The sequence below is a fragment of the Cupressus sempervirens genome, chromosome 6, assembly GCF_028749045.1.
Source record: "Cupressus sempervirens isolate cs-2001-9-10 chromosome 6, ASM2874904v1, whole genome shotgun sequence".
NCBI lineage: Eukaryota > Viridiplantae > Streptophyta > Pinopsida > Cupressales > Cupressaceae > Cupressus > Cupressus sempervirens.
This window is the reverse complement of record NC_143123.1, coordinates 135,041,203-135,067,806: the sequence shown is the minus strand read 5'-3', so window position 1 is coordinate 135,067,806 and position 26,604 is coordinate 135,041,203. Positions and strand designations below refer to the sequence as shown.

General features: G+C 33.9%; 1 protein-coding gene across 2 annotated transcripts in view; it reads right to left on the bottom strand.

Moving 5' to 3' along the window:
• Window positions 1–26,604, bottom strand: part of LOC149551583 (Aldolase-type TIM barrel family protein) — a 166,433-nt gene that overhangs the window by 54,502 nt on the left and 85,327 nt on the right. For both annotated transcript variants that reach the window (XM_089787100.1, XM_089787099.1), the window contains exons 4-5: window positions 23,911–24,019; window positions 23,667–23,803 (exon numbers count right to left, since the gene is read on the bottom strand). In XM_089787100.1, coding sequence (XP_089643226.1) covers window positions 23,667–23,803; window positions 23,911–24,019 — 246 coding nt within the window. The remainder of the gene's footprint in view (window positions 1–23,666; window positions 23,804–23,910; window positions 24,020–26,604) is intronic.

Below are 26,604 nucleotides of genomic sequence, written 5' to 3'. Positions count from 1 at the left end.
GCCAAATGCATGTCTTGAAGAACATGCAAACTCTCTCAAAATCACCGTTTTTGCCTTGAAAGAGAAAAACATTGCCTTTGTCATTTGTAAAAGCACTTTTTAGAAGGCAAACACATGCATTTGAAAGCATGCAATAGCATGAAAAATCACTGTTTGGCTTTGACCTGTTCAAACGCTGACTTTGGATGTGTTCTAAGAAGGCATTTGCATATTATGAATGCATGCTTTCACTCATTAAATCACCACTGTAGCTTTAATAGAGTTAAACACATTTTTAGAGAGCAAACACATGTATTAAAACACATGCAATGTGACAAAAATTGCCACTCATGTCTTGAAAATGTGAACGCTGCCCTTGGATGCACTTTTAAGGAGCAAGAACATGTTTTAAAACTCATGCGATTGGTGGAAAATCGCCACTTTAGAGCTTTTGATTAATGACTTAGTGCGTAACACATTTCTGGAGGCCATTTACATGTTGAGATGATATGTAATTGAGCCAAAAATCTCCACTTTAGTCTAAGTGGAAATGTAACTCATTAAAAATGCACTTCTAAAAGTCATTTACATGTTAGAAATACATGCAATTGATCCAAAAATTGCCACTTTGGCTAAGGCTAGGTAGAAAGGGTTTTTTCTTTATTACATACACATGCAATTGGGTCCAAAATTGCCACTTTAGTCTAAGCTAAGTGAAAACTCACTTTAGACATGTATTAAATGGAAGTTGATTTTTAGAAATGCATATGTAATTGATTAGAAAAACTCCACATAAAGGCAAATAAACATCTAAAATGAACTTATGTGTGTAACATGTGTAAATAGGTTCAAAATCTCCACTTAAATTGATTTAATAAGTTTCATGCGTGCAAAAGCATATTAAAAACCCATTATACACATTAAAACGTGTTATATTCCATTTAAAAAGTGCACTTTAATGATGATGGGACTTATAATTTATTGGAAATGGGTTTTCATATAGTGATTTGCATGTTGATATATGCAATGAATAATAAAAACCCCACTTTTATGCATTTAAGTTGCCTTATGTAATTAAATTTAATATTGTTAGGTTTTAGTGAACTTTGATAGATAAAACTATTACAGTAGATATGAATAACAATAGATATTCTTACTTGAATAGCTGCAAAGTAGAATTGTTCTTCAAATCATGAATGATCTTGAATTGCAGAGATGCAAAATATCCTCCAACATATATTGTTGATAACACGGACTGTAGAATAAATATGTTGATAGTCTTTCAATAAGATCGTAGAGGAGAATGTTGAGAGTATATCCTGCAAGACTAATGTGCAGATCATTGGGTCTACAATGCTTTGTATTGATGACATTCCCATTGGTCTGTACTTGTTTATATGGATATGAGAAGGGTCATGCCCCGTAGAGTCATGTCTCTACGTGGCCTTTCGCCACGTAGGGTCATGCCTCTACGGAGGTGCAACTCACTAATGTTAGTTAAACTAAACCAACAAGACTCCCGATGGCATATAATCTGAACATGTTAAGATGTTTGCCAATAACCCGAACATAATATTGCCTGCCGATAATATTATCAAACATATGTTAAGACAATCATATAAAAAAAAATATATATATATATATATAAGTAACATCAATGAATATTATCAGATGAACCCGTTACAAATTTGCGTATGTCTAATACACAAAAATTGCATAACATCATTACTTGTACTGATGCTTAACATTAACACTCCCTCTTAGCAAGGGAGAAGTAATACACCTTTAGATTTCATAATAGAATATCTAAACACTTTATCTAATCTTAACACTCTAAAATAGTGACTAGTCAAACAATTAAAATCACCATGCTATGAACACTATCATAACATATATTATGATCTCTAATTATCTGAAACAATACCTAGAGTAATCATAATGGATTTGTTATCTATGATCTCTAATTGTTCGAAACAATATCTAGAGATGTCGATGATAACAGGCCTATCATTTGCAAGATCGTCACCTTGATTACCTTCTGAATATATATGTCCATGAAAGATCGTCACCTTTCATTACATATCTGATGCGACTAAACAACAATAGAAGCACAAAATCACATGAATTGAAAACTTAAATTCAATATTCAATATTACAATTTAATCATACCAAGTTTTTCTTTGAAGTATTTCAACTTCACTTTAACAAGAGGCTTAGTAAAGATATTTTCTGGTTGCTCAGTAGTATTGATGTACTCTAGTTGAATGATTCCTCAATCCACCATATCTTTAATGTAGTGGTAAGGAATTTCAATATGTTTCGAATGATTGTGGAAAACTGGATTAGCAGAAAACTTGATGCAACTTTAATTATCACAATGAATCACAGTGGGCTTCAAAGATCTTTTGAACAAATCTACTAACAACTTCCATAGCCATACCACTTCTCTAGCACCCAAGAAAAATGCAATGTATTCTGCTTCGGTAGAACTTAATGCAACTGAAGACTGTTTTTTGCTAGACCAAGAAACCATACCAGATCCTAGACTGAAGCAACATCTAGAAGTACTCTTACGTTCAATAGGACTACCTGCCCAATTGGAAACAGAATATCCATGAAGTTCGATATTGACTTTATCATATTTGATTCCCATGCCAATAGTACCCTTTAGATATCTCAAAATGCATTTAGCTACATGAAGATGTATCTTCTTTGGTGCACACATAAACTGACTCAAGGTGTTAGTAGCATAACATATGTCAGGACGAGTATTCACCAAATACATTAAAGATCCAATGATCTGCATGTAGTAAGCAAAATCTCTAAGTTCTAATTTGATCATATCATCCTTCAACTTGTGTAGATTGACTTCCATAGGAGTAGAAGCTGGTTTACATTCCATCATTCCAAATTTTGTTAAAATCTCAATTGTATATTTTCCTTGATTCAAAAAGATGTAGTTATCCTGTTGCCAGACTTCCAATCCAAGAAAGTAGTGAAGAAAACCTAAATCTTTCATTTCAAACTCTGCTGTGAGTTCTTGTTTGCATTTCTTTATAAGAAGTTCTTCACCTATTATTAACAAATCATTAACATATAACACGAGAATAATCATATCATCACCATCTATTTTTAAGTATAATTTAGGATCAGCTTCATTTTTAGCATATCCTAACTTCATTAGATGGTTGTCTATCCTTTCGTACCACACTCTAGTAGTCTGTTTGAGACCATATAGAGCTTTCTTTAATTTACAAACGTGAGTTTTGCTATCGTGAGTGTTGAATCCTTCTGGTTGCTTGATATAAACTTCTTCAATTTTTCCATTTAAGAATGTTGTTTTGACATCCATTTGATGAACCTTCCATCCCTTGGATGTTGCGATAGCCAAGATAGTTCTAACTGAAGTATATCTAGCAACTGGTGCAAATGTTTCTTCATAATCGATGCCTTCTTTCTGTGAGAAACCCCGTGCTACAAATCTGGCTTTGCACTTTTCAATGTTGCTATCATATGCATGCTTAATTTTAAACAACCATTTAGAAGAAACAACTGATTTGTTCTTAGGTCTTGGTACAACATCCCATACGTCATTTTTTAGTATGGAATTATATTCTTTAATCATTGCTTCTTTCCAAGACTGACTTGAAAGTGCTTTTTTAACATTTTAAGGTTTTGTTTTCATAAGTTCAGTTAATAATGCAACATAACATGATTGATTTCTTGTTCTTTTACTTTCTCGAATCACTTCATTAGGTTCAACCTGATTTTCTTCTATCATTTTCCTAGCCCAAAGTGGTATCTTTTTATTGTTGACATTTTCAGAATCTTCATGATTAGATGTAGTGGTAGAAGATGGTTCAATATCATTCTCCCTCTCAATTTCTGCCTGGTGATTTTCATCTACTTCAAGAATAGATTCATCACTGTTTCTAGAAATATTAAAGGCGATATCTTCTTCGAATTTCACATCTCTACTAATCTCAATTGTTCTTTGACCTGGAATAAAGACCCTATAGCCTTTGGTTGTTTCACTTTATCCAATGAGTATCCCCTTCTTTCCGGATGGTTCTAGTTTTGTTCTTTTCTCTTTAGGAATGTGGATATAAATAGGACATCGAAATATTCTTAGATGACTTAGATTTGGTTTAATGCCTGTAAATACTTCTTTAGGAGTGGTGTTCTCTAATACTGAGTGTGGACTTCTATTTTGAATGTAGACTGCAGTGTTAGATGCTTTAGCCCAGAAGGAAGTATGAAGGTTTTGACCATGCATCATTACTCTGGTTGATTCAACAATTGATCTATTTTTACATTCAGCAACTCCATTCTGTTGAGGATTATATGGTACAAAAAACTCCCTCTTAATCCCAACAGAAATGCAAAAGTTTTTAAAAATTTCGGGGATGTATTCACCACCATTGTCTGACCTAAGTATTTTTATTTTCTGTCCTGACTGATTTTCGACTATGGCTTTGAATTTTTGAATTTTGATAATATTTCAATTGATTCTTTTTGTTTCAGAAAGTAGTTCCAAGTTCATCTAGAGTAATCATCAATATAAATTACATAAAAGAGGCACCCGTTAAGAGAAGGTACAGACATAGGACCGCAAAGGTCAATGTGAATCAGTTCAAGAATGGATTTTGATTTGTGAACACTTTTAAGAAATGATTGCTTAGTGTTTTTGCCTAAAGCACATCCTTTGCAAATACTTAAGTGCTCAGTTTTGAGACTAGGTAAACCTTTTACAATTTTTCCTATGGATGATAATGCACGATAGTGAAGATGACCTGGCCTCCTATGCCAAATTTCGATTGAATTTGATGTTTTATGACTAAGAGCTAGGTTTTGATTATTACGAAGTTTATATAGACTTCCATCTCTAAATCCGATGGAAATGGCTTTCTTGATATTAAAGTTCTTTGGCCAAGATATAACTTTGTCCTCTTGAAAAGTGATTCTGAATCCTTGCAGCAAGACCAGAAATAGAGACTAGGTTTCTTTTTATTCCACGTACATATAAAACATTTTTGAGCTGGAGAATAATTCCTGAATTTAGGTAAATTGAACAAGAACCAATGCCTTTGATAGGATGAGTAGAGTTATCTCCAATGGTAACTTCTTCTGAGAAGTGTTCTGAGAAAGTTTCAAATTTGTCTCTAAAACCGGTGATGTGCCGAGATGCTTCACTGTCTATGATCCAAGTGTTATTGTTTGAGTTTAATTCACTTGAAAGGGCTAAGTAAAAAGCATAGTTTTCTTTTTCTTCTTTCTCTACTTCCTCTCCTTTGATTTCTACTAAGGCTGCTTGAATTCTCTTCTTTTCAGGGCAAAAGTTATGGGAGTGACCAATGTTATCACATTTGAAACATCTAACTTTGGACCAATCACGTTTCTTATATGATTTGTCAGTTTCCCTTCTATTATGTTTGAATTTTCTTTTCTTGTCTGAATTTGCATTAAGTGTTTGAATATCTCCCTCTTGATTTATACTTAGTCCTCTTGAGACTAATCTTGATTCCTCTTGTGTGCATTCATTTTTTAGGAAGTTCGGGTCGAGAGCTTAATCCTTGAATAAATGTTTTCCAAGATAGAGGAAGACCTCTTAATGCTATCATGCTGAGTTCTTTGTCATCAACTCAATTTTCCATTGTTGCAAGTTGATCTTTTAATTCAGAAATCCTTAGAAAGTAGGGTGTAATAGATTCTCCATTTTTCATCTTTATATATAGTAGATCTTGTTTTAGGGTTAATAATCTACTAGTATTGTTGATTTCAAATGTATCTCTTATAGTAGAGAACATCTCAAATGCAGTCTTGAGACTAGATATGGATGGGAAGAATATGATCTTTTACAAAATCTATTATAATTTCATTGCTTTGTTATTGTGTCTTTTCCATGTTACTTTCTCTAGATCATTTTCAGACATGGATATATTTGTTTCGATATACTCCTCTAATTCCATTTCTCTTAATATTATCATGACTCTAATTTTCCATGATGAAAAATTTGATGCACCCTCAAGCCTATCTTCTAGCCTGACATGATTCACCAAATATAATTCAACTTTTGTAAATCTGAGATTTTAGATTTTAATTCTGAGTAATAGATTTTCTTATCAGAATGGCTCTGATACCATGTTAAGTTTTAGTGATCTCTGATAGATAAAACTATTATAGTAGATATGAATAAAAATAGATATTCTTACTTGAATAACTGCAAAGCAAAATTGTCCTTCAAATCATGAATGATCTCGAATTGTAGAGATGTAGAATATACTCCAATGTATATTGCTGATAACGCTAATTGTAGAAGAAATATGGTGATAGTCTTTCAATAAGATTGCAGAGGAGAACGCTGAGAGTATATCCTACAAGATTAATGTGCAGATCGTTGCGTTTGTGATGCCTTGTATTGATGACATTCACATCGGTTTGCACTTATTTATATAGATATGAGAAGGGTCATGCCCCGTAGAGTCATGACTCTACATGGCCTTTGGCCACGTAGGGTCATACCTCTATGGAGGCACAACTAACTAATGTTAGTTAAACTAAACCAACATGATCGGTAGTAACACAAGACTCTCGATGGCATATAATCTGAACATGTTAAGATGTCCGCCGATAACCTGAACATAATACTACTTGCCGATAATATTATCAAACATATGTTAAGACAATCATCTAAACACACACACACACACACACATATATATATGTAAGTAACATCAATGAATATTATCAGATGAACCTGTTACAAATTTGCATATGTCTAATACACAAAAATTGCATAACATCATTACTTCTACAAATGCTAAACATTAACAAATATTGACTATACTTTTCAATAAAGTAGCATGAAAAATAGACTTGAAATAGGCTAATTTCATAAAAACATTAAAAACTATGGTAAAATCAACTCAGAATGAGTTGAAATTTAAACATGGATACCAAAATCCACTTTAAATATCAAATATAATTATATATCATGCTTTTACCAATAAAAAAACCACTTTTATGAGGTTTTTTAAAATCAAGATATGCAGTTGTCCTAAAACTCCACTTTCTCCCTTATAACTTGAGCTAGACAACTCTGATTTCAACCTAAGTTAGCTCAAAACAAGCGGAATTCCAAGAGCTATTCATGTAAGGCAAATTCAAGACTAAAAACTATTTATAACACAAAGAAAGGATGTGAAAGTTGTCCAAAAATGGAGCATTTGTAGTCAAAGATATAAAAAGTCTTACAAGTAAATAATTGGGATTCAACTCGACTAAAACTTTCAAAAGAACGCATAGATAGAGCAACACAAAGTACAATTCAAGGATAATGAATTGTCTTTATGATATTTCATTGATGCATTAAAACTAAGAGGATGCACTTACGAATCCAAAAGAAAATTGCGTAGGGTTGCCCCAATTTTGTGAAGCCAAAATTGAGGATAACTAAGATGATGTGGCAGCTTCAACAGATTAAGAAAAAGAAAGTCTTAGGTATTTATTGAAAATAATAATATCGTCTATTGTTTGTATTATATGTATATTTCAAATGTATTATTCAACTCAAATGATACAATTCTTTGAGATTTTCATTAAGTTTTTGAAAATATAACAATTCATATGATACAATTCATTGAGATTCTCATTAATTTATTTACACATATGATACAATTCGTTCATTAGGAGTATACAACTGTATGTGATTATGTTTGCACAAGTCAATACCCAATTTCATAACCCTTACAAATGACCCTGAATTCCCTTTTATAGAAACAAGAGAGCAACAACAGCTTAAAGTCAATTTGCAACATGTGAAGACTCAACATCAAAATCAGTAAAACAACCTCAGTACAATTGTACAATCCTAAAGCTGAATGTATCTATGATCATCATAGGTCGGATTAGCAAATTAGCAACTACTACATTTCTCCTGTTCAAAAATAGACTTCAAACTGAAAACTTAATTCAAGCCATGAAAACAAAAATATAGAGAATATCATTATAGCACAAAACCTTGAAATTAATTTTAAATGCTATGATTGATGAGATGTTTGTGTAATATCCTCTTTAGAACATATTTATTTGTTCTTCTCAATGTGCTCTTTGAGCTGCCCAAAAGCTTCTCTCAGGCTATTAGTCAATTCAAACCATTCATACAACCTCTTACTACTATGCATTATTTGCCCCCAAATGTCTAGTTTGATATGCTTGACTATATTTTTTCACTTTTTCATTCAGGCTACCTTGGGAAATTTCAATTTTATTATTTGCCTTCTGTAGCTCATCTAAAATTCTGACAAATGGTCATCACTATATTTTCTTATTCCTCTGCTTTGTCTTCCCAGTGTTTTGCATTTTTCCTCACACTCCAATTCCTTCTTTAATTTTTTGTATGTCACAGCGGCAGGCTCCAGGCTTTTGTATAAACCTAATGAACTGGCTTTTCCTTTCTCAAGTTTTTTACCACTCATTCAATTTTTCCCTCAATGATTTTGGTTCTGCCTCCATCTGTTCTTGTTGGTCTAATTGCTTCTGTGGAGGCAGATTTTTTTGGATGTGGCTATCCTCCATCAAAACTGTACAGTTGACCAATTTTCAAAAGATCGAAAACATCATGGATTTTTTTGAAAATTTCAGCGTTTGATCTTCATGATCTGCATAGTTTGTAGTTGAAAACAACAAAAACCTTGGAAAATAAATCACTACATTTTCGTGAATCTGAAAACAAAAAGATTGACTTTGTTTTGTCTTTGGTACTTTTTTTATGGAGATTAGCCTGTCCTGAATTTTTTATCCTTTTCTCTAATTCTTCGCACTTGTTATTTGCTGCTTTCCCCTTTCTCTTTTCATTTTGCAGGTCTGCCTGTAATTTTTCTACTAGCTTCTCCATCTTTCTATTCTCTCTATCCGTCTTGAGCAATGAGGTGTAAATCACTTGCTTGGTCTTTTTTACCACAATGATTTTGTCCACATTTTTTACGTTGGAAAAATTCATTTCCACTTTGCTAACAAAAAATTTAGAGGGATCTATTAGACTCTCTGGTGGATTATTATCTTTAGTTGGGAACTGTCATGTCCCCATTTTGGAGGCAATTTGATTTAATTAATTTAATTAATTAGGTTGTCCAAAATAATGAATATTTTATGAGGATGACTAATTAATTATTTTAATTAAATAAATAAGTGGTATTAAGTTAATTATTTATAAAGTTATCAAATAAATAAATATTAAAAGGTAACTTTATATTTAATTAATTTAATAAAGTCACTTGAATTATAAAATATTTTATAAAGTCACTTAATAGATAAAACAAAATAATGTTCTAGAAGCCTCTGGAGAAAGTGGAGGAAAAAGAATAAATAGGCACCCCGGGCTTTATTCTAATCAACCAAATTTGTTGTTGTTGATGTTGATGTTTGTTGATGTGCATTGTGGAGCCTAGGGTTTCTGCAATAGTCACAACTGGCCATTGAGAACGAAAACTCTCCATTGGTACGCAATTTTGAGGGTGTGAAATATCACTTGAATTATTGCAGCTAGGAGGAAGATACTTCAATCTTCTATTTGTGCTACATTGAGAAAATAAATATTTGTGGCCATTGAGAACGAAAACTCTCAATTGGTACGCAATTTTGAGGGTGTGAAATATCACTTGAATTATTGCAGCTGGGAGGAAGATACTTCAGACTTCTATTTGTGCTACATTGAGAAAAAATATTTACATGCAAAAAGCAGGCTGAAAAAGTAGTTCGAAAAAGTAGGCCGAAAAAGCAGTTCGAAAAAAGCAGGCCAAAAAAGCAGTCCAAAAAAAGCAGTTCGAAAAAGCAAGCCGAAAAAGCAGTTCAAAAAAAGCAGTCCGAAAAAGCAGTTCGAAAAAAGCAGGCCGAAAAAGTAGTCCGAAAAAAAATATGCCGAAAAAGCAGAAGCGAAAAAGCAATCCGAAAAAGCAAATTCGAAAAAACAAAAAAATTATTACAGCCATTTACAATCAAGGGCGGCAGCTAGAGAGGCACGACTTGGGCACTTGAGGAGGTTATTTTCTGTTCAATGGTATTGCAATACATCTATTCTCTAAGGCGACTTCATATGCCAGGTCTGATGTGTATTTTCATAGTTGCCTTTCACTATAGAGTGCTGTTGTAATTGTCATTTCGTATCAGACCTATCATTTATTAATAGATATATCATTCATTTTTACATTCCTCACAATGGTATCAGCAATCCATGGCTTTAGTTGTATTTAATCATGCATGTGATTAGTGTACTGCTGTAGGGGAGTATTGAAGTCAGATATTTAGTGTTGCATTAGCTTTCATTGGCAGCTGTAGGTGCATATTATTTTACCAGCAATCATCATTTTTTAATATCTTGTAAATGCCAAGAGTCTTAGCTAACTTAGTATGAATATTGTATTGGATACTCATTCTCAATAAGGGAGATACAATTGCTGGTCATTAATAGTTGTCTTTGAGCGTTAATATATCATTTCTTATCAGCCAGTTAGCTTGCATACCAACTGTTTGTTAAAATACCAGTTAGTTGTAGGTGATCATTTTCATGATTAGAACTCATATATGCATTCACTATTGTCAAAATTAGTTGCATATTTATGTTAGCACATTGTTTAGAAAATTTGGAGTCTTTGTAAGCATTCTCTTTGAGGCAAATCCAAACAAGAATCACTGCAGCAATCTGAAAAGTTATATCAGTCAGATGACCCCTTGCTTGCAAAGTGTTTGACAAAATGTCAAACAACTGAAGTATAAAGATTTTTTGTGTTTGAAGGAGTTATAACCTGTTGGGGTTATTACAGGAACACAAAAAACAAAACTTCATTTATTTGTTTGGGTCGTATGTGGGAAATATCATGTTCGATGCAGGTTCTTCATCACAAGATGCAGCAATTGCATCCCTCGTCAACGTCTTCTTATTTTGTCTATTCCTATTTTTGTTTGTCTAAATTTACTAACAAAATCATTGTAATGAAAATCTGGGTTGTTGAGACAATTCAATGTTTGGAAGGTGAAATAGCACTTGCAGTGATGTACGTGCCTCCACCTATGCATGTGCTTCTAAAATTTACATTTTGAGGATTAGCAACACCCATTCCTAATCTTGTCCCACTATTAATAGCAAGTGGTGTTTATTGACAGTTCTGGGGGTTTTGTCCTAAAGCTGCAAACAAAACAATATGAGTGGCAATTGATATAGCTGAAATTGTATTCACCACTGGCATTGTTGTCATAGGCTTTTGCCTCTTTACAATGCCTTGACCCTTGGGATCCTGTATAGTATCTACTACTGGCATTATGCAAGAAATATCTTGTTATTGCAGTTAAACTTTTTCAGGACTACTAGTATTAATACCCATGCCATCCCCACCAGTCGTAGTAGCACTTGATTAAACAGTGACACTAATAGTAAATGGAATACCATGTTTTGCTAGTGGTTCTGATTGAATCTGATTGCCTACAAAAGGTGGAACTGGATATGAAGCTGGAACAAATGAAGGTGCAAGGGTATAAGACTAAGTAGTACCTTTGTGTGAAGGATTTGATGAGTCAACTCGAGGGATTGGTTTCTCGCCATGATTTGATCGAACCGGTGTCTCAATTGGAAACCAGGGGGCTTCTCCTCTGGGACCCAGACCACCACCACCTAAATAACCCATTTTTTCTATAATTTCTGCCCCTTTGCTATATTTTTCTTCCGTGAACTCATTGACTCCTTTGAAACTTGAATAGACTGTGGTAGTTATTGGAGTAGTTACAGCATCCAAATTAAACTGCATCTCATATTCATTATCATCAATATCATTGCTGCCATTACCATATGCTTCAGTTGAATGCTCTATATTCCACAAATCGCTAAACTCTCGATCCACGTCGATTTCAGAAAGATCTACACAGCTCTTTTAGACACCAAGATTCTTCCTCATATCCCAAAAATCAGAAATTTGCTTTGAGTCCAATTTTTATCTCTACATTGATCCACTAATTCTTTTGTAATAGATTTTTTAGATTGTTGAGCAGCTTTTCAGTAGTTGTAGGATGTATTGGGATTCTTTGTTATTTTTTTGTTTGTGCAATGTCATAATTTGTGATGACAATTTTTTTATTGAAATATTATTGTCAGTGGTGTATTTCTCCATCTCTTATTTTACCTCATCCCATAAGTCCATGTTTTTATGCTTTTCTAGCAATTGCTTACTTTCATGTTGAAATTTGTCTACGGAAATCCCATTCACCCTAAGCCTTGTTAGACTGAAGTTGAGTAGATCATACTGCCAACAATTGTCGACATCAAAGCTAAAAATTGTCAAAAAATCATGTACCGCATTGAATCCTCTTCTATCAAATGTGAACCCTCCACATGATAAAGGCAAGGAAGGAAATATCATTTTCTTTTGCCAACCACTAAAGAGTACATTTGTGCTCTCTATCTGCCATACATATTCCAATGGAAATACCCTCTTTGTTGCATGTATTGGAATTTTGTAGGGTTCTATTGTTGAACCATAAAACCTTGACACAATGCAGTCTTCCATGAAGTACCAATCAGCTAATTGTATTTAACTTCCGAGTTGAATGCAATCTCTAAAAGACATAGGCCACATTGAATCCTCTTCTATCAAATGTGAACCCTCCATATGAAAAAGGCAAGGAAAGAAATATCATTTTCTTTTGCTAACCACTAAAAAGTGCATTTGTGCTCTCCATCTATCATACATATTCCAATGGAAATACCGTCTTTGTCACAGGTATTGGAATTTTGTAGGATTCTATTGTTGAACCACAAAAGCTTGACACAATGCAGTCTTCCATGAAGTACCAATCAACTAATTGTATTTGACTTCCAAGTTGAATGCAATCTCTACAAGACATTGGCAATCTAGGCATTGGACTGATTGTAATTTTATGATACATTGACACCAAAAAGAAGTTTACAAAATGGTTAGAGTACTTTATGTGTTCATTCATATATTGGACACTTTGTTTTGTTCTACGTTTTCTAATCAATCTTATAGACCTAAATGTGAAGCTTGTTGGTCTCAAATACTGCACGATGCTTTGCTAGAATAAGATAGCACAGGTAAGTTGTGAATCTAAATGTCTTAGGGGAACCTCTTTTAATCACTACTAATTGTTATTACATGGATTGAACGACGTACTCAATTAAGTTATATCTTACTGGTCATCTTACACAATGGAGATGGAAAATAATGTCAATAATGTTAGCACCCACTTAACTATTACTTTCCATCCCCAGGGAAAATGCTAGCAACAAAATAGTATCCTGAACCCATTGCACAAATATACCACAATCATAAGGAGGTTTATAATTTCGATCCAATTAGTACCCTAAAGTGTTAGACCTCTGATATATGAATCTTTATAACCACCTTCTATTCTCTCGTAATCCTCTACCAACTTTCCAGGCCATTGTGAACGTTTTGAGTTTTGTGCTTAAAACCCTAGGTATAACAAATGAGCAAATTCACTCTCAAATATGGATAAAATTTCCTCTTTGAGTATTTTATTAACAACTGTGTTTCCATCTTCATCATAATTTTGGGGACAGACCATGACAATTTTTAGGCAAGGGAATACTTTAGGTAACATCATGTGTCAATCCAACAACCCACGACGCAAGTTTATGTCATTATATTTATTGATTTATTATAAACAATATATTTTCTCTCCTTTTGTGGATCTCTCCACTTATTAGACAATGAATATCTAATTCCTATGATTTTCTTTCTTTCATTGATAACATGATCATAAATATCATTGTATTCATCAATCAAACCTGTTATCTTAACCAATTTGGTTATGTCTATTTTCTCTTTCTCTTCACTTTTTGTTTTATTCGTACCCCCAGTATTTGATTTGCTCATCGCTGGTACTGGTACTGGTTCAAAATAATGCTAGACAGTTAGCATTTATAGGCCTGAAAATCCTTACCCTCAACTTTCAAGATGAACAGTAAAACCCTAATTCTAGTTCTCCAATTTTAATAGTGAACCATAAGATTGAAAAATTGAAATGCAGAAAATTTTACACGGAATTTTAATTTGAGCAGACTGTGATTGCACAGAGAGACTGTTTTGCATTCCTCAATGTAGAAGTTGTTTTTTAATCTCCAATGTGAGTAAGAACTCAAAAACTTAGATTCAAAACCCTCAAAAAGTTCAAAACCTAAAGGGTGAAATTCGTACAATTGTGTTAGAATTTTATTACTTATTATTAACTACTATTCACAGCCTCAACAGTCAGGATGTCATGTCCCCATATTTTATAAATTTTTATAATAAAATAAATGGTATCAGACAGATATCCCCACTTTGTCAATAGGATCAAATAATTGATATAATTGAAATAGAGTTCATATAATTATAATTATATTATAATAATAAATATAATAACAATGAAATAAATTATATATACAAGTTATATAGTAATATTATAGAATGAATAATATAAACTAAGTCTCTAGGTGACAAAACTTACCAAAGATTCTAATATAAACATTACAAACTATGTATACATATAAAATATTTTAAATGATGGCAACCAAGTCTAAAGATCGTGCCCCTTCATTCTTTACAATATATTTAGTGGATGACGGGGTCATACCTAGAGTACATCAACAAGCGGATTATATCTAAAGGTTACTATTCGCAGAAGCAAGTGATCAAACCATAACTAATATATTTTTCAAAATACTACTACTGTCAACGCTCAGAATTCTCAATAGACTTCCCATACTCAGTGTCAGCATATGTTATCAGTCCATATTGAACAGGGAACAAATTAGAGTCGGACTTGGACCAGATACCAGTGAATAAACCATCAAACTCAAGTCTCGGGAGGAGTTCATCGAAACAACTTATCAATTCTCAGCTATCGCATCACACCGCGGGACAAAAGGAGCTGGTCACCATTGAAGGGGAAGCTATAAGCCATCATAAGAAACGCAGTCATCATAAGCAACAATGATATCCATTGCCCTTGAGACTGCAACAACCTCATTCCAATACAGAGGCAGTGGCCATGAGGTATTAATAAGAACATCAAATATAGAGAACTAAAGAGCACCAGTTCATAAACTCCAGAAGCACAAATTTACGTCTACAGAGGTTAAATCATTCAAATTGGTCTTAGAGTATCAGAAATACTAATCACTGTAGAGGGTGAATTCCTCACTGAAGCATTAGCAGAGGATACAAATAAACACAGAACCAAATAAATACATGCTGGTCAGAGTGGATATTGGAACAAAGCAAGTATCGAAGAGTAGTTAAACTAAATACAAATTCTTCACTTTGAGACATTGAATAAAGAGGACGGAGGGAATAGAAAGGAGGAACCAGAGAACAAGCAACGCTGCAGAGACATAAGAGAATAATAAATAAGTCACATTGAATCATCCAGTAAGAGGCAATATATATATTCTTGAACGAGCAATTAAATAATTAAAATCATCGAATACCAAGCATAGAGAAAGGATTATCCCAGCGAGACTACAAACATTGAAAGGAAGGATATCATAATCCGCATCAAAGATATATACACCATTATTATAAAATAATAAGGGAATCATTGTTTGATAAAGTCATAGTCAATCTGGGACAATCTATCTTCCACATACAATCCAACATTAAAATTCTATAGGAAATTGCCTCTAACAATAACAATGACATGTAATACAAAATTACTAAATTGGATAATTGTCCTAGCTTTTTGAGAAGTCAATCAAGGGACATTACAAAGGAAAATAAGTTTAACGCTTCTTTCTGAAGACTGGCATGTGACACGTCACTTTGACACGTGTCACTTTTTCAGAATGTTGTTGAGACTTTTTAACCCTCTACAACTTCTCCCTGAAATTGAGCTTATTACACTTAGTTAAATGTTTATTACAATTACCCTTATATTTATTCAAATTTAAAATTTAAATATACTTATTTGAAATTTTATCGTTTATGGTAGGACATGTGCCTTGTTTCTCGGTAAATTTTGGAAAAAAGGTTTTCATTCCCCAAATCGGCACAAAATACACCTTAGGTCATTGATCTATGTTCATTTGTATCATTTGTCAATTGTTGCATGTCCCATTGATTTTCGCCAGTTTTGTGGCCTAGTCGACTAACATGTCATCGTTTGATGGTCCCCAAATAAGCTTTTATAATAGTAATTAATTGAAGAATACAAAATTGCAATTTAACAAAATTTAATTTAATTCTAGTATATGAGCGTTTAATGACACTGACAGTGAACATGTGTCTTGTTTTTGGAGGAAGTTTGCAAAATATGGGTTTAGTTTCACCTTCACCCAGAAATATACCCAAGTCATTCATATGTGGTCAACTAGTAGTCATCAATATCTATTGTCACTTATTGTGGGGCCTATTTAGTTTTGCTACTTTGGCCGCCTATTGACCTACTACATCATCGTCCAACTAACAGTGGCTCCAAATTAAGCTCATTACACTTAATTAAGTGGACTTACAAAATCAATGACATTGGCTTGTGTCATGTTTCCAAAGGAAGTTTGAGAAAACGATTATTATTTCCACATTCAGCCCGGAAAACACCAAGGTCTGTTGATCTTTGGTAATCTAATGGAAGACAATAGTATCTTTGATATTTGCCTTTAGCAATTTGATAGGCTGAAATTACATTGTTTAATTACTCAGAATTGTATAAATATTTAAAAATTAGCAATTAATTATATATTAACTAATGTTTAACTATGACCTTAAGACTTAAATCAATGTTAATTATTTCTATTATAAATTTATAATCGGAATTCCACTTTGATATGGAATATAATTTATTAAAATATTGCAGTTCATTACAAAATTACAATTAAACTAAACTTAATTAACTGATAAAAAGGATTGTTTGATAGATGGACATTCATTGTTCAATGACACTGACAGTCTACCACGTGTCTTGTTTCCGGAGTAAGTTTGCAAAAAAAACCTATTGTTCCCACATTCAGCCCATAATACACTTTGAACCATTCATCTTTGCTCATCCAATGGATGTCTGCATCCATTAAAGATTTAATTATTTCAATTAGAATTATTAATGTACATGGCATGTAAAATAATAATTAATTAATATACTAGAATTTCGATTTCATTTTGCCTAATTTTATAATAGTTCAATAAATGTTTATTAAACATCTTTTTATTTGTGTCTCTGTGACAAGTTCATCCCAGTTAGGGCTAAAGCCTAACATAATGTGCACAATATCGTGCAAGTATAATGAATCTTTCCAAATTGAATGAACCCACAATCTCTTTCTCTATAGAATGATAAATCTTTCAAGATAAAGTGTATATAATGTTCCTTATAAAGGAACTGAAACCAAATTGCCATGGAATTGATCATATGAGTAACTTCTCAAACTCTGTGCTAACTTCTCTTTTCACAAATTAATTTCAAACCCTAAACAAAGAATGATTTAATCATAAACTCTTAACTCAAAGACAAAAGTAGGATTAAACAAAATTACTTTCCCTTGGGCTTTGGACAAGAGCAGCTATGCAAGAATAGAAATGAATCTTGACAGACACTAGCAATATATGTCTCCACAAAATTTGTAAAAAGGAACCCTGATTTGAGATTATAAAACACTTAAAACAAAAACTAATATAATCTTGACAATTCGCAATACTAAAATGCAATGATTTGAGATTAAGGGTATGATGAGTATTTTTGTTATGTTGCATTACAATCTAATGCTAATGATCTACAAAATCACATTATCACACACATACAATTGTTTGAATCATTTTCAAATAGAAAAATTGCAAACTCGTTACTCAGTAGGGCATTGTAATTCATAGTAGGGCATTGTAATTCATTTTCGCCCACTAAATAGTATGTACAATTTTGGCCATTTCATCTCAAATTGATTACAGAAATTAGAAAATAATGAAACTGAAACCATTTTTTTACATTCATAAAAGGAAAGCTGAAATAAATATTAATTAGTCAAAGTAGCAAAATTTTCATTAAATCATTCAAACATTTACGCTGGTATTAGTCAGACCCTGTTCAAAACTTTAAGGCCAAAATAAGGGGAATAAGATGCACTAGCCCAAAAAAGAAAAATTTGTTGCCACTAGGGCACTAATTGTATGACGATATATAAAACAAAACAAACAATACAATGGAAACCCTCCACTTGAAGAAACCAACAATTGAGCACAAAGTGTGGGTCATGAGGACTAGTGGACCACTAAGGGTCTTCCTCTCCAAATGTGTCTAATAAGAATTATCTGGAGCGGATAATCTAAGAGAATTCTTCAAGTCACCCATAGTCCGCATCCACCAATCTGTGGAGGAACCATTTCCACATAAAATCCCTCCTAATACATGCTCACTTTCCATGTCGCGTCAGTTGTTGAGCATTCATATTCAAAAGGAAAGGTTGCCTTTCCACATTGTTGTCTCACTGGAGAAGCTTTAGTATTTCACTAGCCCAAGGGATCCCCACCCCTACATCTACAAAAAATAATGGCATTAACGTCGTCCACCAGAAATTCTTTAAAAACCCTCCTCAGCAACATCAACATGCCCACTTAGTCTCCTCTAAGATCGATAAGGGATGCCAAGAACCAGGATGTAATGTTCCTGTTCACACGATATCTTTTGTCATTAAGAAGGAACTCTAGGTCGAGCACCATGAAGATAGTTGTGCTTGTGAAAGATCCAACCTCCTTACAAATGGAAGTGAGTACATCATCTGGTATCATACCCAAAAAGGGCTTTTGCTCATCCATGGATGTCCTCCTCAACCTAATCGGAGTGCCCATCTCCAATTCCATAGCCTAAAGACTCTAACCTAGAAACCAAAACCTTAAAACCAAAGGCAAAAATTCTATGGACCTAAAAACTTACAACTAGAAGTAGAGTATAGAATTCCTACCAACAATAGGTCAGACATTATAGCTAGCAAAAGAAAAACATAATTGAACTTGGACACAAGAACGTCTATAAATAGCCCTTTTCCTTTTAAAAAAAATTATCTTTCGTACTCTATGTAAATCTTTCCCATTAATGCAGCAGTGCGAAATTCATAATTTGGAAGTCGTCTGTGATGAGTGGATACTAGTTAAAGAATGTCATTGTCATTGTTAGTGGTTACTACAAGACATTTATTTCTTACAAGTTATTGTGCAAGCAAATCCACCATCAAAATCAACAGCTAACTGGTTGGAATTGACCATTGTGGTTAAGGCCATGTTAGTACTTGATACATCGCCATTCCAGAGACTTCCTAGAGATTTTTGTTTCCTTCACAAAACTAGGCCTGAAATAAAACTTCAGTCGATAATCTACGATCAATCAACGTATCATTGGGGACAAGTGAACTCAAAACAAAAATATGTGAAGCACCAAAAGGAAAGGTCGACATTGGCCAATAGAGTGCACCTCATGTTACAAATATGCCTGTGAAAATAGAATTCCGACCAACCATGTCTCAATGCATGCCCTTAAACAAGCTAAAAACTTGTTGATAAAAGATTAAAACCAACAATATGGAAATGATGAAAGGAATTATGATATAAGGCCCAAAAGTTATGAAATTTGCCGGTTAAATCTAATGATTGTGCACCCCAGTACTCTCCTCATGTAGTTCGCCATGGCAAGAGCAAGGTTATTCGGGATGGTTGTTGGATTTCTCCTATTGATGGGGTTTTGAAGATTGATACTAATAGTTCTTCCAAGGGCAACCCTGGGCATATTGGGATTGGCAGAATCGGCAGGGACTCCTCTAGTGTTGTCCATTTTTTCTTCTCGACTTATAAGGGTCACTATACTAATAATTTTATGGAAGCCTTAGCGATTATATATGCTTTGGAGATGTGGTTGTGCTTTGTGATGCTAAAAGATCATTTGGGAATCTAATTCACGAGTGGTGGTGGATATGATGAATAAAAGGGAGTCTACGGTTAAGAGTTGGCAATTGTTGGGGGTGGTTAACCTAATTACCAAGCTAAGTAGATCTCGAGAACGGGTTACCTTTTGCCATTTCCCTTGGGAATGGAATAAGGTAGTAGACTCTTTGGCTAAATGGGCTTCTAAGCACATGGGGGTATGTGATGTCAAAGATTGTAGACAGTTATATAAAGAGTATTATGGCTTGCTAGGAGTACTAGTTATGGAGGATACGAAGAGTTACCTAGAAGATTCAGGGCATCATTGATTATGGGTTGGTTGTTGGGAAAATTGCTTTGTGGTCCTTGATCTTTTGTAATCTCTCTTTCTTGATTTAATAAAATTTTACCCCTTTCCCTTAAAAAAGAACCCCTATACAAGCACTATCGCCCTAAATAATGCTCCCGAACAAGACAATAAAAATCAGGCCAACGCATTTACCTCCACTAATATGAGCAATCCGATAATGGGATGAAATGTAACGCAAAATCTTCATCCTAATGAGGAAAATATGCCTATGAAACAAAAACCATTTGCCTTAAAGCTCTGATCCTATATCTAAAAACAAAAACAACAGCGATGATAAAATTACCCAAGTTTTGTGTGACAAATATAATGATGCAAACAAAACAGAGCTATCAAATAACCTCCGCTAAAGGAAAGACTCTCGAGATCTCATAAAACTCATGTGAAAAAACTCTGAATGAAAGGAAACGCAGATTGCTCGCTCTAATCCCATTATGAAACAAGCTCCAAAACTAGGACCAACAACCACCTATAAAACCTTCACAAAGAGAGAGGCAAAAAGACATGTCACCAATATGTAGAGAACTGTATTAAGACACAAATTAAAGTACATACACCTTGTTTATAAAAGTAATGAGACAAAAGCTACACAAAAATCTATAAAGTCCATGGAAAAATAAAAAACCTATATTCCACAGTGTTTTGGAGACAGGGACGGGTATGGAGGGACCGCAAGGACACATTTTCACAACGTTTTTTCGACGACCAATTTAAGGAGATGTCGGGGTGCGTGTGCATATATGTATGTATGTAGAGATGTGCGTGAGAGGAGTGTGAAAGATCTCAATAAATTATACAACAATATCAACATGCAAATAAATAGTAACACAAGCAGTATAACCGCAGTCTTGAACATTAGAAAACCAAGGTCAATCAAAATCCAAAAGTTTCAAAACAATCATCCATGAAACTAAGCCACATTTGGGCCACCAATATCCAAAGACTCAAAACCATCTAAGCCACTATCATCCTTCGACAGAAGTGGATCATTCAATGGTAGCCACTACGATCAATGCCAAATAGTAAACGTTTTCAGAGCAGATAAAGCACAATCATACTAAAAAATAAAATAATGCAATTTTTAACGAGGGACTCAACATCAATTATGAACACCTATTAAACCTCATCAAAAGTAACATTTGAATGCACAACATATTTTTCTCTCCATCTTGAGCACGGAAATGAGATTGCATACCCACCCATCTATTGAAAGAAGCTTAAAGACAATAGCCGACTTAATCTACAAAACAAATATAACTAAATAAATCACAGATCTATTATGATAAATCAATGTTGGTGTAGTTGTATTAAACAAAGGAGATGAAAGATCCTTATATAGATTTACAAAGACGATGTTTCTAAAAGAAACAATCGTGAACTAAAGACGGAAATAGAAACTACTTAATAAATTAAAAACTAACTAAGATGACCATTAAACAAACATTGTAATATACTAATACCCTCCCTTAATGGTCATTGTCTAGCTACTGTCTTTTGGTCACAAATTCTACAAAATATTCTGTTGCTGCTAAGACCCTCCCTAGCTCTGCAAAATGTTAATGACCAAGAAATCAAAATTCGTCGAAAAGTGAACAAAGAAGGGTGTCACCTTCTTCAGAATGCTTTGCAACAAGAGATAAGGGCACTGACTCTGCAAATGAGATGAGTCTGCTACCAAACCTCCCAGAATCTGCAAAACATTCAACTAGAAATCATCATAAAATATCCAACTTAAGGTTGGATAACAAAGTTGGTCTTCCTTGGAGGCAAAGACAAACATTGAGAACAACTTGCACGATTTTGAGGAAAAAAAGGCAAACCCTCCAAACTTTGCAGGTGAGAATGATGCTCCAAATCAAATTGCAAAAAACAACAATTTTTTAGGGGAAATCGACGAAAACCCAACACAATTTTTGAGGTGAAAAATTGATCAAAAGCTAACATGATTTTTGAGGTGAAAATTCAATCAAAACCAAATAGAATCTAAGACATGGATAAGAAACTACAAAGCTTCATTTTTAGGAAAAGTGGTAAAACCCACCAAAAAAAATTTGAGGAAAGAATCCACAAAGAAATCCCACGCAACTTTATGAATTGCGGAATCAGAAATTTTTAACGGAAAATTTATAGAAACCTGTAAGAATATTATGAGGAAAAAAATCATGAAAGCTCCTAAGGATTTTTTAATGGAAAAGATTATGAAATCTCATGAGAAAATTTTAAGGGCGGCAAAACATGAAGACTATGCATGGCAAGCTAGCACCTACAAGCAACGTGCAAGTACATACAACCCTAAAAAATCAAAGACTTTTGTTGCAACCAAGAAATCGCGGGATCAAAATCCTTAACCAAGCTGGTGATTTCCAACAAAACTCCTCAAAGACGAACCACAAAAGTTTAATATAATAACTCTAACAATTTTTATTTCTAAAAATCAAAAAGCAAATTTCTGGAAAAATTTCCAGATCGAAAGAGGCTCAAATTTTCCTTAAAAGGAACAATCGTGAATTGAAGATGGAAATACAAACTACTTAAAAAATTGAAGACTAACTAAGATGACCATTAAAGAAACATTGTAATATTCTAATAAGAACTGTATTGTAATTTTATAAGTTTTGACTATGAGATGGGTTGTTGCACAGTCCAATGTCTCAATTTTGTAAGTGTCCTCAGTAAACAGCCCTTACCACCCTTTGGTGGTCAGGGGGCTGCTGCTAACCAAAGCTTATTATTCTGATTATGGTCAGTGTTATTTCATAGGGAAGGTTCTTGTTCCTACTAGGAGAGACCATTATGATTCTGACAAGGTTCAGAGAAAACTCAATGCAGTGTTAAATTTAGATGAGTTCTCTCCTGTGAGCAATGGAAAGAACTTCCACTCCTGTCCTGCCCCAATCATCCGTCCATGGATAAATTTCGGTTTCAAACCTCCTTGAGTCTTCAGGTCTACTTGATTTTGGCTGCTTGCAGTATTGTTCAAAGGCCTGATGTTGCTATGAAGTTTTAATTTCTTTTGAGATGATGGCATTCCTCTACTTACCCCTAGTGGTATTGTAGAATGTGAACTCATCATAGCCTACAAAGTATGTTAATCTACACATTATGATCCACCTTGAATTGTTTGTCCATAAAGTATCCGTGAAGTGGATTAGCAGTCGAATTCAAAACCAAGATTTGTTCTTAACAGAGTGTACAGGACATACTGAATTAAACAGGTGTTTTAAACTAGCTCTAAGACAAAGTCAAACATTTAATAATTTTTCAATCAACTATAACCTATTTTAAAATAAATTATACTATTGAAAAAGACAACCATGTCCTCAGACCTTGACAATCACTAAAAATATTGATAACCCTTATATAGCTTTGAGATAAGTGAAATGAGGACTAATTCAAATGTAATATAGGAAACTTACCTCCCATGAACAGCAATAGCAGAAACACCCGTTTTTTCTATTCTCCTTGCCAATTCAACTGTGTCATGGGACGATTTGAGCAAACGTATCTTACATGTTACAGGTATCTCCAAATTTTTCTTTAATGTCGTCAGTATCTAAAACAAAAGGCAATTCAAAATCCATTTCAGCCCATTTAGCTAAACTGCAATAATAGAATTCTTGGCAGGTATATAAAACATGTAAATAAGGCATAAGTAATTACATCATGAATTAGCTCTGGCTTAGATAAAAGTGCCGCACCCATGCCACCACTTATTGAAAAGGACTTGGGACAACCCATGTTAACATCGATACCGGCTACATCATTACACCTGAAACCAAACATATAACAAAATTTCAGTTATACTCTATTATAATTGATAGGTGGAGAACAAAATTCTAAGAATAATGTATGCGATAATTGAATAAACACTTATTAAAATAAAACAATCAATGATATGAAGACATTTTGGAAGTTAGAAATAAAAGTCAAGGGCAGATGTACTGTTAAGGCCAAAAGAAAAAAATGTTGTATAAATAAGCTAGTCATGAGTCATCATTCGGTTAAGTAGAAATTGCAACTGGACACAAATAAACAATGGTTATATGCAACAGAGAACTGATAAAACTGCTGAATAAAAGTTTTTGACTGCGACCAAATCAAGGAAGGATCAAGCATAAATTTCCTTGATTGATTTTAGCTTCTCACCCTAAACCAAGGGAACAGGTTTATGCATAACTAACATGCAAAATAGCAGAATGTAATGACAAACAATCCATTTTCATCAAGTAAAACAAATCTTAGGATATCTCAATTCACAAATCTAAATTACTGCATAGCGAAAAAAGACATTCTGAGTTTGAAGAAAGGGAATTCTCTTGGGGAATATATTAATGCTTGTATATTCCATAGGCATAGTTGCTTATGTATAAAGTTATATGCATTAAATATATTTGAAATAAGAGAATACCAATGTAAAAAATAATATTATACTATTTAGATATAGGTTAGTTTACGGAGGACAAAAATTACAAATAAACAATATCAGAGAATAAAAGCAAGTGATATCGAGTTCATATCCAGTTTTTAAACATGCCATTTGTAATGTCCCCTTTCCAGAATAGGAATTTATAGTAAAAGTCCTAAGTTGCCGATTTGGGTTCGGGGACGGATTGGGGTTCTGGTTTCGGGTCCGTGGGTTCAAGCATAAAAAATTTCCCATTTGGGATTCTGGGTGGGTCCACGAGTGTGTGTGTGCATTATATATACAAAAAAATAAGAGAAACCCACAGGCCCTCTTGGGTTCATCGTGGGTCCTCCCGAGTTCGTTGTGGGTCCTCCTAGATTCACCACGGGTCCTCGTGAATTCCTCCCGGGTTTGCCGTGGGTCCGTTTCAATTCGCCCTGTTTCGCTGCAGGTCCAGGCAGGGTCCTTAATTTGGACTGTGGATCTGCCCAGGTTCGCGGACCCAGGCAGACCCACAATCCAAATTAAGTACCCTGCTTGGACCTACAGAGAACCCGGGTGCGAACCCGGACCTGGACCCGGACCTGAGCAGACCCACAATCCAAATTAAGTACCCTGCCTGGAGCCGCAGCAAACCTGGACCCGGGTCTGGGCAGCAGGGTCCGAACCCACTAACTAAGAGTAAAACATAATAATAGATTAATAATTAATAATTTATTTATTTTTAATTAACAACTAATAACACTATATAATTATTAATCTATTATTAGATAGAATATAATAATATAATATGTTATTCAAATAGCCAATATAAATAAAATAATAATATATGATTAATAATTTAATATAATATATCGAGGATAATAGTGTGGTGATGTATAATTGGTGGAAGGCAAATTCAGGAAAAGCAATTACCAATAAGGATGAAAAGAATGGGGAATATGATTATTGAAAGATAATATTTTATAAAGGGAACAATGTGTAGTATTTGCATAGAAGAAGTAGGAAGGTTGGAATTACAATATCAAAAAATTTGTGAGATGGAGAAATTCTAATAATATTTGGTTAAACCATCAATGTTCCTGAAGATTTAGCAGCGAGATTCAAATCATCTGGACAGCAAATCCCTCAAAGATTAGGAAGAGACTACCTCAGATGCATCAGCAAGCTGTCTCTGCTCTATTTGAAAGCAAATTTGTTCTGCTAAGCACCTACAGATCATCATCAGATAAGCTGTGAATTGTTTTCCAAATAAGTTGCTAGTTGTCTTAGTTATAATAAAATTCCATCGGATTTTGCGCTAGTAAAATGTCAGGCTTATTAACGAATCCTGTAGACTCATGAATGCTTCGCGACTTGTTTGGAACTGAGTGCATCAGACATAACTTGTGAATCCCAAATTCTATATTAGTTTTGAAAGCGAACACAAAAGCGGTGATGGAGCCTTATTTTTAGTCACCAATTTTTTATTGCGGAGACTGAGCAAAGGTGAAAGTATCTTCAAAGTATTCAACTGTAGATTTGATTGCCATCTTATTATTGAGCTGTTTGGAAGTACTACAATGGTTTTCAGTCGTACATATGAATCTACAAGAGGCCTTTCTTTGATCCTTTGTAATCTTGGACTTCATGACATTACTATAAGTGGTCAAATAAGTCACCCAAAAGGAATTGGAGCTCTAAACAAGTTAAAGGCAGTCAACAAATTATACTGCAGTGATAGAGGAAAGCTGTTTTGGCACATAAATAAAAAGCAGATGAAAATGACACTGATCTTCAAACAATATGAATAGCTTTAAAAACTCGATGAAGCCAATCTTCAACACAAGGAATCAATAGAGACAACTAGTACATGGCTACCTTTATTAGAAACTTCGTCAACTTTTAATGTGTTGAAATGAGTACCTCTGTAATGAACATATTACAATTGTTTAAGTTTAAATGTTTGG